The sequence below is a fragment of the Phodopus roborovskii genome, unplaced genomic scaffold (assembly GCF_943737965.1).
Source record: "Phodopus roborovskii unplaced genomic scaffold, PHOROB, whole genome shotgun sequence".
NCBI lineage: Eukaryota > Metazoa > Chordata > Mammalia > Rodentia > Cricetidae > Phodopus > Phodopus roborovskii.
This window is the reverse complement of record NW_026126567.1, coordinates 24,348,185-24,362,988: the sequence shown is the minus strand read 5'-3', so window position 1 is coordinate 24,362,988 and position 14,804 is coordinate 24,348,185. Positions and strand designations below refer to the sequence as shown.

Here is a 14,804-nt window from a genome sequence, read left to right as displayed (position 1 = left end):
GGTATACAGGAGACAAATGCATGGGCTTCATAGAATTTTATTAACTATCCCAAATTTGTGCTGACTGCTAACATTTGAGCTCCATCTGTACCTGCCACAAAATGGTTGTCATGCCTTTACTGTGCAGTCTACCCAGTTAATCATTCCCTTTAAAAGTTTCTGGGTAAAAGTTGCATTTTAGCAGTCTGAAAGCTTCCAGGTAACCTTATTAATGCTTTTGAATTCTCTAATTTATCACCTTGGAAAATAAGGGGTTTGCATGTTAGTTTGCTGGTTTTGAGTCTGTTGGTCTCTGGAGTTGGAACACACCCTCAGTAGAGACACTTTTGAATGGGAATGAGGGCTAAGTGGAAACTTAATTTGGACATGTTCCAATAGCCAATTTTAGGGACAGCAAGAAAACTCTTCCTTCTGGGATTCCTAGCATACCTGCAGATCTGACAGGCAAGTGTTCAGCCTTATGAGGGTCCAGAACAACCTTGCCACCAAGACTGCCAGAAAGTTCAATGACTTCGCCTTTTGTGAAGGATACAGAACACCAGGAAAGGCTGGCTTCATTTGCTTGCTTTTTAAAGTTGGGCTGTGTTGTCTGTTTTGTTTTTGAGATAGTGGCATTATGTAGCCTAGTGTGCCTGGAATCACTTGTACCTGTGACTCCTCAACATTAGGATTAGAGGCATGAGGCACTATGCTTGGCTTCTTTAACTCCCTAAGGCTTCACTTCAGTGGTATTTGGAGGTGGCATATCTGCTTCCAAAAGGGAGATTCCTGTCATTTTAATAAAACCAGAATGTACAAGTATAAGGAATCAACAGAAACTTATATTTTGAAGAAACCTGATTTTTTTGTTGAAATAGAATGACTACATGTCAAATATAAAAAATATTGAAGTAATTTAGCATATTTTCTGGAAAATGCTGTAGGCTTTTTCTTGTTGTATAGCAAAATAGCTGATACATAAATAGTTCTTAGAATTTTGTTTTCAGCCCGTTCTTCAGTAGGCACTTTAGTTGCTTCCTGTAAAATAACAATAACACATTTTTTAAAAAGAGTAATAACATATACTTCATTTAAAAGTGTGTGTCATTAATTTTAACTTTTAAAATATTTCATGGTTTGGCTAACAAGGCAAAAGTAACACATAAAGTCATTTCAAGCCAGGTGGAGGGGCACACCTTTAATTCCATCACTTAGGAGGCAGAAGCAGGTGGATCTCTGTGAGTTCCGGACCGGCCTGGTCTACAGAGTGAGAGCCAGGCCAGGCTCCAAAGTGAAATCTAATAGCAATTTGGATAGTAAAAATGAATGAGTTCATGAGGGAAGGTTTCAGAGGCGAACACAGTGAAGGAAGGGAAGACTATACAGCAAGGGGACTTTAAACAAGGACAGATGAGACACTGCGGTCCTGACAAAGACGGTGACTCACTCATGCCGGATTTAGAGGCTGAGAAGTATGAATGGGAAGGGTCGGGAAAGCATGCTGTCATTACTGAGATGACGTGGCTGTGAGGACTCGGAGCTGACCACATTTGTGCCTTTTCCTGCTCCCACATCTTTCTCAGCTCTGGCTTTTCCTTCTCTCTCCAGATGACAGACATTTTATGCAACACTGCCTGGCTTTACATGCTACTCATAGAGGAACATAAAACATCATGTACAATCATTCTCTCTCAGAAAGGCCTCTCTCTCTTTTAATCTCTTCAAATTCACTACTGTTTGCCAGCCACACGTAGTCCTAACATCATTTTCAGCGGGTTATACCTCATGCTGCTCAAGCCATGCCACTTAGAGCCCTGTAGCCATAGTTACTGGTTTACTGACAAGCTTGTATACCGACGCAGGCCAATGACTGGGCTGTGGGATTGGGCTGCTGCGTCTGTTGAGGAAGTGTCTGTGTGTTGCATTGGCTGCTAAAGTGTATAATATACATGTAGGTGTGTGGGAACCTAAAGACTGGGAAGAGGAGTCAGTCTTGAGGTAGAGCTGCCATTAAGAGAACAGAACCAAGAACCACTTCCAGCGTCGCCTGAGCTGGTACAGAAACCGGAACACTTCTGGATTTCTTAGTTAGCTGGTTAGTTGCATAAGCATTTCAAGCTGTGTCTGCCCTTTGTAACACCTGAAGGGTTCTTCGCTGATCAGCAGGTCTGTGTAAGTGGAGTTCTTCATTGATCTAAGTAGTAAAAACCCCGAGTCAGATAATAGAGGAAAAGGCTGAGAGAACAGAGAGAAGAAGAATCAAGCAACCGCCACACCTTACTTCCTTAGCGTCTTAGCAGACAAGAGAGTGATTTCCTGTTTCTCCCTGCTTATATCCTCTCTCTGCCCAGTCATCTCCTTCCTGTCTGTCTATACAAACCTCCAGACCTCTATGGTTAGCTAGTGGCAAGCTCCATCCTCTGACCTTCAGACAGGCTTGTACAAGCAAGATATCTCCATGCGTCTCCACCCTCATATTCTTGTATTCCAACACCCAATGGTGGTATCGTTTCCACAGAGTTATCCTGTCTGCCATTTAGCTTGTATTCCTCTTTGCGTCTCCAGTGGTGCCAGGCACAGCTGCTGTACAAGCGGCCTTTGCTTAGGAAACACCTGCTGCCCCCTGTGAACTTGGAGACATAGGTTACGTATGAAATGAATTGCACTTACCTACGGCTGTGTTCAAAATGAAGACTGCACTCATGAATACTTCCAAGAGCAACAGTCTTCCTACGAGACAGCCTGTTACCACAGTCAGCATCTGCAAAGGTGTACCCACAGCAGATGCTTTGCTGTGGCCACTGCTGCTGCCACTGCTGGGGCTACTTCCGCCTCCACCAGGGATAGTCTGTGCCGATAGGCTGAAGGTTCTGGATTCTACCCGAACAGTGTTATCCAGGATAAATTCAATTTTATAATTTTTTCCTAGGGGGAGAAAAGGCAATGGAGCAGTTGAGTTCTCTGCTTGTTTTCTATCAATTCCCATTTGTCTTTGCTTGGCTCCAAAACTGTGATGAATTTCTAAGGAAGTACTTTTGTCATCGGAGTCAGGTGACAAGGAATAAAGAAGTTCTCAGAAGTCCAGTCTGCTTCTAACCACAGCCATGGGAAGCAATACCGTCTCTAGGCAGGTGGATCTGGGATGTGCAAAAGGCTACCAGCAGAGGCCAGACAGTAAGCCAGCAAGCACTTGTTCTCCATGGTTTCTGGGCCAGGGCCCTGCTTTGAGTTCCTGCCTGGACTTCCCTAAGTGATGGGCTACTATCTGGACATGTAAGCTGAAATGAGCCTTTTCCTCACCTAAGCTGCCATTGGCTGTAGTGTTTATCATAGCATCAGGAAATGAACTAGAACACTTACGATTCTCCACAGCAACACAAATCCTCATCTGTATATATTTTCTCTTTCCTCACGAGCTTGCAGAAAGTCTACAACTAACTTCCTTGTAGCTGAGCTCTGAGCCCCTTACATAGATTACTAAATTACTACAAGTCTACCTTTTCTTAAATAAAACTTGCATGTATTATAATAATAATTTATTTAAATTCATTTTATGTGCATTGGTGTGAAGGTGTCACGTCTCCTGAAACTGGAGTTACAGACAGTTGTGAGCTGCCATGTGGGTGCTAGGAATTGAACCTGGGTCCTCTGGAAGAGCAGGCAGTGCTCTTAATCACTGAGCCATGTCTCCAGCCCCGCATATATTATTTTAAAATTATGAATGTAATACATTTAATGAGAAGATTTGGTACAATAACAGACAAGGAGAGATTACAAACCATGATATTTTTATATATGATCTCCAGTTATGTTTAAATTTCCCTACTCACTATTTTACTTTCTTTTTTTGTATATTAAATGTATTTTATAAGGGGGACCAACTATATTCAGAAAAAAAGGCATAATATAGCTTTCTGATTCCTACAGTTTATTGACCAAAATTTTATGTGGAATAGTTTGTCCATTAAAGCAAATATACACCTTTTTACTATGGAAATGTATAAGGATCTAATGTGGTCCTCTCACCTGTTCTGTGAAGGGAAAGATCTGTATAGTTGGCCCAACAGTTGCTAAACAGAATTGTTGTATTCCCACCAAGGCCACCAACTTGGTTGTTGCTGGAGTCCTTTAGGATAGCCTTCAAAGTAAGTGAAGTAATTCCAACTGATACACAGTTACCCTCAAGAAAAAAGAACAGCAGAAAATTATAACAAATGCCCCGTCCTAGATCTTCAAAAAAGACAAACTATTTTTTAAAAGTCTATTGCAAGTTAAAAGCCTACAAAATCTCCTTATGGAAAAAAAACCCTGAACATGAACAGAAAAGCCATCCATGGGTATTAGTTCAACTTTCACATTCAAGGGGCCAGAGAAGTGTCTCCCTTCTAGGATTACAGCCAAAGTTCTTCATTCTAGGACTCACCTCATGATCCACAGCCTTCACTGAGGGTTGCTGGGGAAATGGCTGTCCTGGCTGTGCTGCCATTGGCTGAGCAACCACTGAGAGGGAAGACACAAAGGCCAAGTAGTGAACAGGAAATGCAGATCTTTCAACTGGCTGGGCTGTCACCTGGCAGGGACAGAGTGTGGAAGTGATTATTCCAGGACCAACTGCATTTCACAGTAGACCCAATCAGACCAAGTTCATTTAAAACAGTAGCTCCAACATGTAAAATGGGCATTATTATAAATCCCCCTCTAGATCAAAACTATGACACATGTTCGAAGCAAAATACACATGAAAAACTAAGTTTTAGAAGATATGGTCATGTTCAAGGCTGGTGTGTGTGGGTGTGTGAGGTAGTGTGGTGGGTGTGTGTATTGTGTGTGTTTCTGCAGGTACATGCACCTATGAAGGCCAGAGAAGGATGTAGTGTGTCATTCTGTGTCACTTTCTACCTTGTGTGTTTGGGAACCAGGTCTCTCACTAAACCTGGAACTAGCTGTTTTTAAGCCTGGTCCGTAAGTCATAATAATCCCCGGGTCCCTCACCCAGACCATTACTGGGCTACAGGCATGCCTGGCCACACCTAGATTTAAATGGCAATGATGAGAATCAAAATTCAGTTCCTTGTGTGTATGCATCAGTTTTATGACAACTTGACACAAGTGAGAGCCATTTGGGAAGAGGGAATCTCAACTGAGAAAATGCCTTAATAATATGGGTCTGTCAGAAGGTCTGGCAAGCATTTTCTTGATTAAGAATTGATGTGAGAAGCCATGTGATAGGACCAAGCATTGGCACTATATGGCCTTGAGCTATATGAGGAAGCAGGCTGAAAAAAACTATGACAGCATTCTTCCATAGCTTCTGTTTGAGCTCCTGCCTCCAGGTTTGTGCCTTGGTTTCCCTCCCTGACTGCACTTCATGGTGAACTACAACTGTTAGCTGAAATAAACTCATCTTTTCCCCACGTTGCATTTGGTCATGGTGTTTTATCACAGCAATAAAAATCCTAACTAGGACACATACACACACACACACACACACACACACACACACACACACACACACACTAGCATTGTAAGCACTGTGACTCATTCAACCATATCCCAACCCTCAATCTTTTATTTTGTTTTAAAATTATATTGTTACCATTTTAGTTACCCCATAAAAATGAATTAAAAAGAGATGCTATCTAGGTTTCTCTGTTTTGAAATATAAAGGGGGTCTTAATTTCTTTTTTTTTAAAGCAACACCATTTTTAAAACATAAAATACATTTTTTATTCTAGCTGTGTGTTCTTACCTTAACCCAGCCAGAATCAGTTGGTTGGGGAATAGGACTGGTAACAGACATGGAAGAAATATTGAATCCAAGGATAAAACTAATTTTCCCTAAGATGACAGCTTGTCCAAGAGTGCCAGAAATTTCCTGGAGTTCAGACAATTGCATCTGACCTATGGGGGAAAACCATTAGGACATTGGATTATGAGAATATAGAATCGTGAGAATATGTGAAAGTTTTTGGCTTTCATTTTGTTTGCATTCTTCATCACATTATAGACTACTAAAGACTTTGGTACCTGAAAAAAATATGATAGTCATATTAATAAATTGGGAAAAATGAAGAACTCAAGAGAATGTTATAAAATACAATTTGAGAAAGAAAAGAGCAAAGGTAGAGAAGAACACACACACACACACACACACACACACACACACACACACACACACCTGAAAGCACAATGAGAGAGTGTGTCTTTAAACTTTAAACTTTTCCATGTCATTCTTTGTCAGAAGTGAAGTATTATCAGCCTTTTCTGTCACCACCCATTGCTTTCTCAGAATAGAATATTTTTAGAACTGAACCGAACCCATTATCAGTGAGACATTAATAACTTATTAAGTTATCAGGTTCCTAACAACCCGTTACCTTCTTTGGACTTCTAGCAATTTGGAAGGTTGCTTTTCAGACTGCACACACTTTCCTATCTCTGGGATTTCCTCTTAACCCTACTTCCCCACAGGGATTCCTACTTTATGACCTGGCTGGCACCTCACATTCCTTTTGACAGAGTCTGACACATTTTCCTGACTTCTCCACTTCTCCTCCAATTTCGTATTTAATCACACACTGATGCTCAACTTCCTTTGTTTTTTACTGTCAGGATCCCAGCCCAAATCAGTGGTTATGAAAATAGAATTTAAACCAGCTTGCCACTTCCTATTTTATTCTACACACTGTAGTCAGAGTGGCTTTTAGAAAAACCACTGCAACCTAGATGACATTAAGATCTTGCAACTTAAAAGATCCGCCATCTTCTATATCCCAGGTCGTGCCTTCAAGACTCAAATCACTGGATTTCTTTTACTAAGGACCAACTTGAAAGCTTGGTGTGCTCAGCAACACTGGCCAGCCAACCTACACGACACACTGGAACCCACACTTGGGATTTTCAGGTCATCTTGAAAGGTCTTGCCTGCGTGACTCAGACTCTGGGATAAAGGCTGAGTCTTACAGATTCCTCCCTGTCTCCTAACCGCTTCCAGATGTCTACTCTAAGAACTGTGATATGAGAGTGCCTCTATGGTCTAGGGTAGAGGTACCAAGGAGCATCATTCCGTGTCCCACTGCTACGCTATGGTCACTGCTGTACTGCTCTTCCATTTCTCCTGGTTGCTATCTCAATACTGAAGATCTTGATATGAAAGCTTCGTACTTCTGACCTCAGGACTCTGTCCACTTAGAGGTCTCCTCAGCACTCATTCTACCTCTCTCAAGGGTGCCTGACATTATGTGGATGCCATATGACTATGTGTATATCCTGAATACCCTGCTGGTAAGTAGCAGCTGTATGACAATGCACACTGCTTTCTTTTTACTTCTCCATGTTTTTCCGTGACTCATCCATTCCAGGCCAACTTCTAGGGATTTTCTTGAGATGCGAGACCCTAGCCTAGACTGCTTTGAAAACATACAATTAGCTTGCTTTTTCTTATGTTCCTGTTCCCATGTTCTGTGTTCTTAGACCTGTGTCTTATATTTGTCAAAGTTTATCTGGCATTGCTACAAAGCAGTGAATAATCTGCCTGTGTACCCTGGGCCCCCTGCAATTCCTAGATTAAATCTACTGAAACCACAACACTGACCTTATAAATCCAAGGACATACAGAGGTGAAGAAGGGAAGTCAGCTATGACTCTAGGCAGATAACATCATAGAAGTTGTGGCTACAATTTAAGTCTAGGCTTTCTGTGTTCTTCTAAGCAACAAAGTTCCTTTTCTAGTTGACTATTTTAACCTATTTCACCGTTTATCACACAGTTATGAAGTCACTTCCTATTAAGTCAGATCCTTTTCTTTAATTTACTCATGTGCAATCCCTTCATAATTCCTCAATGAGTTATTATTATAGGGAGAACTAAAAGTGTTTGTAGGCCCTTAGGGTTTAAGGCAAAGGGGTAGTAGGGTTCCCTAGGGCCTGGCTAAAGAGGCCCTGGTAGGTTTATGTATGACTTTACACTTGACAACGACATTCGTTTGTCTCAAAGTCTGATGCCCATACCTGTGGTAGAGTTGCTTAAGAACCAAGTGGGAGCAGCTCCAATCTCTAATTCTATTATGTGTCCAGTGGATCTCTTCCTCCGATGACTTGTTCCTATTATTCTGCTGACACGGATTTTATCATTTGGTATTCTTAGGAACAAGGCAAGATTTCTAACCAGATTTTGTGAACTAAAAAAATTGTCTTCTGTCATAGCAGGCAGTTGGAAAGAAACAAAGATGACTGTAGCAGTGTGGACTTCCACAGGTGTAGTTCCTTTAACCAGAATGTAAAGTGTCTGATAGTTTCTATCAAAGTAGTTTTCACCCAGGACAGTGGAACTCAAGCTGGGAAGCAATTGCTCTATGAAGAAAAAAGGCCAAAATAGTAGAGTATCAGAATATATTTCTATTAGCATAAAGGCCACACACAGTATTTAATATTTGTTTGAACTCCAAAAAGTTCAATGACATTATCTTTATAATAAAGCATACATATTAAAAACCAAATGCTTATGAGACTAACTTGCAATGTTATAGTCTATTAAATAATAGCATTGACAGTCATTAATTATAAAATCTATTTCTGAAAGAATTATCTAGAGTGACAATATAAAGGAGAGGCCAAACTAATTATACCCTAGGAGTTTATTCTGTAGTTATAGAATGCTACTTATATATTCTGAGCTTTAAAGCCAGGGGTGAAGGAGGTGAAGGAATTTGGTAAATTAAAAGTGTAAACTTAATGACTTTCTAATTCACACAGCACTAGATGCCAATTCTTACAAGAGCACTTACAAGTTAATAGTTCTAGTTTTACTGAGGACAGAAGACATGTATGAAGACATCCCAGAGGAATCTTCAGCCAATGAAATGGGATTATATGTTAGCTTGTAGAAATCTATGATTAAGCAAAACAAATTCTACTAGGGAACTGGATTTTTGTGCAATGGAGGTCATTATACATTTACAGTGTGTGTGTGTGTGTGTGTGAGTTGGGGGGTGAATCAACAGAATTAAGAACTAACAAATCTCCATTGTATATGTCTCCAAAGGCCGAACTGGACCACAGTGGTAGAATAAATCATGCAGCTCCCAATTGCACTTCACTGTGTGAATCTAAGGAATGTGCTTTGTGCTGTACAGTGGACATGCATTCATACTCTTGTTAACAGTGCCTGTCCCATCAATCTTAGTTGGCTTTTCTGTGTTATTACAGTAATGAAGGACACGGAGACCAAGATAATAAGCACTTCAGGTAACTGTAAAATACAGAGACGCTGGCGGTACAATGCAGTCTGCATTCAATGTGCTAAAGCTTAAAAGAATCCCAGCTAAAACAAGGCAAGTTTTTAATAATTCTAATTTTTGGCTGGAGAAGTGATTCTATGTGAAGTCCTTATGGTTGAGAATCAGCACTGAATAAAAACAAAAGCAAAAACAACAATCCCAGCAATACTATGTATAATCAAACTGATATCACACACACACACACACACACACACACACACACACACACACACACACACACAGAGTCCTATTAATCTATCAAAAGGCATCTGTGGTTTTGATTTCCAGCCCCTTTGTCTCTATATTGAATTCTGCTGATGGAAATAGCTCCTATTTTGAATGATAGTGCTTCATAAAAGAGTTAAATATGTATGAAAACTAAACTGTAAATAAATGCCATGATTTGTATTTAAAGGTTAGATTATAAAGAGGCAATCCAGGATAACCACCAAGAGCATGTGTTCAAGAACTAGCCAATATTTTCAAGTCCTTGCTTGTCTGTTCCGGCTTTGAGACTGCTATGAACTGAATTACATACTCTCCAAACCCCTATGTTGAAGCCTTAATTCTCTGATTTGCAAGTGGAACTCCTTTGGAGGACAATTAAGCTTCTGTAAGATCGAGAGTAAAGACTTCATTATGGAATTAAAACTTGTAAAGAAAAGAGATCAGAGAGCTAGCTCTCACAGTGGGAACTCAAGAAGTCTTTGCATCCAGGAAAAAAAATCCTCATCACAATATGATGAGAGACTCCCTCCAGAACTGTGAGGACAAAGGAAAAAAAAATAATATCAGCACCTTTAATCCCAATACTCAGTGGAAAGAGGCAGGTGGATTCTCTGAGTTCAAGGCTACCCTAGTCTGCAGAGAAAGTTCCAGGGCAGCAGGGGCTGCACAGTGAAATCCTGTCTCAAGAAAAGGAAAAATAATTTAAGCAAAAGTAAATAAATAATGTGCTGTGTAAGTTCATTGGATTTGGTTACAGTAGTCTGAGGAAACTAAAGCAGAAGCCTTGGCAAATGCCATCACCTCCTACCCTCACTTTTTATAGCTTCTTGTCACTGTGATTTTCAACCTGTGGGTCGCAAACCCTTGGCTCAAACACCCTTCCACAGGGATCACCTTAGAACATGGGAAAACACAGATATTTATAACAGTACCAAAGTTACGGCTATGAAGTGGCAATGAAAATTATTTTATGGTTTTGGTTACCACAAAACAAGGAACTGTATTAAAAGGTCACAGGGTTAGGAAGGTTGAGAACCACTGGTCTAAGTTTCAATGGTAAGTAACAATATAAAGTAACATACAAAGAACTTAGAGCCCAGTGTCTGACATGTGAGAATGTCTCTGGAAATGTTAGCTGTTTTGTTAGTACTAAAAACAAGACTTGTTTTACAAACGGTACAGAGTATTGACCATTCATTCATACCTCAAGGTCTAGCTAACATTTTGCTGTTTACATTTCTTCAGTAGTGGGCTAAGACCATGGAGCACACACATAAGAGATGTAAGTCCACTCATGGAACACAGTGTCTACTGTCAACAACATTGGAATCCTATTTAATAAAAAGCCCTAATTAAACAGGGATAATTCTTGGCTGATAAATATCACTATGTGGATAAATATAGCCTTTTTCATTTACATTGGGTTTATTATCTAATATTTAATTAATGATGTCAATATTGTGATAGCTTTCTTGACAATACTTCTGATAACTGTAATTCATTCAGGCATTGACCTCTATAGAGCAGAGGGGAAGCCAAAAATTCCAAGAGAAATCTCTTCTGAACATTAGATTCCATACACATCGAAGGAAAGCTTTGACAGGAAGTAACAAACATATCTGTTACAAAAGTGCTTATCTTCGTGCACCTACAGGTAAAGACTTCCTCCAGCAGTAACCTTTCCAAGCATTTTATAAGTGAACACATCTTAGATTTTGTTGAATGAGGCTAAAATGTTTACTTCCTTATTTATTTGCTAATCACTAAGGAAATAGTATAATAATGAAATGTTTCAAAGAATGTTTACAATACACACACACACACACACACACTGACACACGTGTACTATCCTAAATAAATACCTGTGTTCAGATGCCTATCCAGTTCACAGAATTTCTTTTGGGCATTCCATGCTGTATTTTTTGGACAGACCAATGAATTGTTCACATAGACATCTAAACGCTGAAGAGTGGAAAAGAAAATTCCCGCTAAAACTGCCTATTAAAAACAGACATTAATGTGTTTTATTATAGCAGTAGAACAGAATGGTTAGAACTTAGTTCTTAAAAATGTGTTCTGACTATGTACATATTTTATAAAATACTAAAACAAAATTTTTGTGAACTCAGGGCAAATATTAAACAAAGATTAAAAATAATGTATTTCTGTGAGCTTGAAGCCACCCTGATCTACACAGAGAAACCCTGTCTGGAAAAACCAAAAACAACAACAAATGCTTGCATTTAACCATTCATGCAGATATGATAAATTAGCCCATAAGTGACAAGTCCCAAGAGAAGAAAGTAGTGTAAGAAAGAAATTTATTAAAGGAGTCACACAATAAGCTGAAGAAAGTGTCCCTTTTGAAGACAATGGCATAAAAAAGAGACTTGGGAATCCAGGGGCTGGGAGATACTTAGCAGCGCTCTGCTTTAGAGAAACACAAAATTAATTCTATAATGTTGAAAAACTATCTTACAAAACTTTGGTATAAAGACTCATAACAAAATCAATAGAAACATGAAGAAAGCCCATAGGGTCATTGTGAAGAATGATCCACACAGAGATGAGTGGACTGGGTCTCGTGTTTGCTAGAGGAGAGTCCTAACATTTACTCTCTGGCTGAAGTGAGCAGACCACTGGAGGGCAAGAGTAGACACAGGAACGATAGGTAGCTAGCAGGCAGTTGCTTACCTCTAGGGACAAGATAATGTTGCTTCACTAAGTAGTAGTAATGGAATTGGTAAGAGGTCCTCTGACTCCGGATGTTTGAAAAGTCAGTGGAATTCACAGTTGGATTGGATAAGGAATACAACAGAGAGGGTAAAACAATAATGCCCAAGTTTTGTCTTGAGCAGTGGAAAGGATGGACTTGCTAGCACCTGAGAAGGAATGATGTCGTCCATTGTTCCTCGGCTCCCTGCTTCATCTGGTCAGATGTTTTCCTGTACCTAACACTCTAGGACTTTGATGTCTTGTATATGTAAGAAAGTCTGAATCATGGGACTACTGTTTAACATTAACATTTCCCCACTGACAGTCTGAATAAATGTAATGCCCCCAGCTGAGTTTCATTTACAGTAAAGATTTGACACTATCAAAGATATTTAAAATAATATGCTGAGGTCATTGCAATAATTCCAAAGGTATATTTCTGTTATCTATATGCATAACACCAGCATGTAAGAATATGAAAAGTAAATATATAACTTTAAGTAATACATGATTTTAGTATAAAAACTCAGGCTTCCTTGCTAGTCACACTATTGTAAATATCACTGTCAGTCCTCATCCATGGAGCTCAGGAATCAGTGCACATTAGTACATACATATTCTTTCAAGACGAGAAAAACCAATCCAGATTAATAGTCATTTGGCTATGACAATAATGGATCTTTTTAAATGAGCTAGAAGGATGCCAATTATGGAGAAGGCAGGAATGAGAGTTAATTGCCAGCAGTATGAAACTATGATAACCTTTCAGGCATTATTTCTAATTAGGCTCACCTTATTATGTTCAACATTGAGCAACATCAGTCGAAGATTCTGAGGACTGGTCCCAGTGAAGTAAACCTCATACATTTTGTTCAGAGCCACAATGCCATGGAACAGGGACAGCCTTCTTTGGCACGTATACCCAGCACACCAGCCGTGGTCCTGTGGGCCTAAATCCATGCAAAATCCAAGTCCATGTTCCTGTTTCATGAACGCTTGGTTTTCCCCCAGAAAATATGAAGATTCATTATATTTAAAGTAAATTGCGAGGGTTTAGTTGAGATACAATGTCAGCATTTAAGCCTATTCATCCGTTGTCTACCCAGACATCTAAACTGATCCTCAAACTTTGGCAAGACTGCCGCTGTTAACAATTTGAGCAACTGTGGGAAGGCTACCATAAATGCCCTTCCCGGATAGTGAGATCAACAACTAACTTATCCACCACCATGGAGCCCTCATATAGTACCTGTTGGAAACAGAAGCAAATACCTATAACTAACACTGAGTCAAACTAGAATCCAGATGCAGGGAGAGAGGACAAGACCATGCTGCAGAAACACATAGAGACAGCTGACCTGAACAAGGAGGAGCTAATGGGCCACCAGACTGATAGCTGGGAATCTAGCATGGGACTGACTCAGGACCCCTGAATATGGGTCTCAGCCAGAAGGCCTGAGCAGTCTAAGAGACCTCAGAGAGTGGAACCAGGATGCAAACACATCCCCCATGGAGGGATACTGCCTTAACCTAGAGACAGGAGAGAAGTCCTAGTCCCTACTTCAAATGACCTGACAGATCTACATGATCCCACCTGGATGGCATTGCCCTACATGTGGAATTGGGGTGGGGGTATGGGAGGGGAGGGTGGTCAGGGTGCATGTGAGGGGGCAGAGAGGGTAAGAGGGAGGGAGAGGGAACTGGGATCAACATGTAAAATAATAAATATAAATAAATAAATAAATAATAAATAAATAAATAAAATGGAAGGCAGAGAGACAACTTATTCCTGTTATCCTTTTCATACTGCTTGAGGTTAAAGAAATAACAGTGTGTAATCTAGGATTTGTGTTATAGATTCGTACGTGTCACTCATATAATATGGTCGAGACTCACCTACTTTCTGGGGTTTTCTAGGAAATGTGCTATAATATACCTCTTTCATTAAGATAGAGCCTGGCAGCAAAGAATGGACATTTGTATTCCTGAAAAAGATCCATTTATGTTTTTGGCCACTTTCTCATTTGTTTGTTAATCAATCCATAAATTCCACAACACATTTGATTTGGAGAGTTGGGGATTGAACCTCAGGGCTCAAGCAAGCTAGTCACGAATTCTCCCTCTGAACTGTTTCCTTAACCCTTCATGTAGGTTTCACTTTGAGGCAGAATTTCACTAAGTTGTCCAGTTTAGCCTTGAACATGCTGTGTAACCAGACGTTTATCTGTCCTGCACCATAATGGCAGCTAACAAGTTTGTTTGGATCAAGTCTTTATTATTTTCTTATAGCAACTTAGTAAATTTTGTTAGATAGTAGCATAGACAACAATGAAAAGTTAATATGATTAATGAACTAAAATCAGTTTAGTACACTCTATCATCAAGCAGATACTAGAAAAAACTAAGACATAACAGATGATTTTCTACTAGACAGTTTCAGAGCTAGTACAGCATGGCTTTCACAGCAAACGTCTCTATTTTATTTCAATAAAAACAGCATGAGGGCTGGGTGTTGGTGGCGCACACCTTTAATTCCAGCACTCTGGAGGCAGAAGCAGGTGGATCTCTGTGAGTTTGAGTCCAGCTTGGTCTACAGAGCTAGTAC

The 14,804-nt window shown here is 39.9% G+C and overlaps 1 protein-coding gene across 1 annotated transcript in view; it reads right to left on the bottom strand.

Annotated features, from left to right (window-relative positions):
- Positions 1-855: 855 nt before the first annotated feature.
- Positions 856-14,804, bottom strand: part of Pkhd1l1 (PKHD1 like 1) — a 140,231-nt gene continuing 126,282 nt past the window's right edge. The window contains exons 71-78 of the mRNA XM_051202508.1: positions 12,992-13,149; positions 11,347-11,482; positions 7,989-8,330; positions 5,729-5,880; positions 4,403-4,549; positions 4,006-4,159; positions 2,650-2,904; positions 856-1,017 (exon numbers count right to left, since the gene is read on the bottom strand). Of these exons, the coding sequence (XP_051058465.1) occupies positions 1,007-1,017; positions 2,650-2,904; positions 4,006-4,159; positions 4,403-4,549; positions 5,729-5,880; positions 7,989-8,330; positions 11,347-11,482; positions 12,992-13,149 (1,355 nt within the window). The 3' untranslated portion in view covers positions 856-1,006. The remainder of the gene's footprint in view (positions 1,018-2,649; positions 2,905-4,005; positions 4,160-4,402; positions 4,550-5,728; positions 5,881-7,988; positions 8,331-11,346; positions 11,483-12,991; positions 13,150-14,804) is intronic.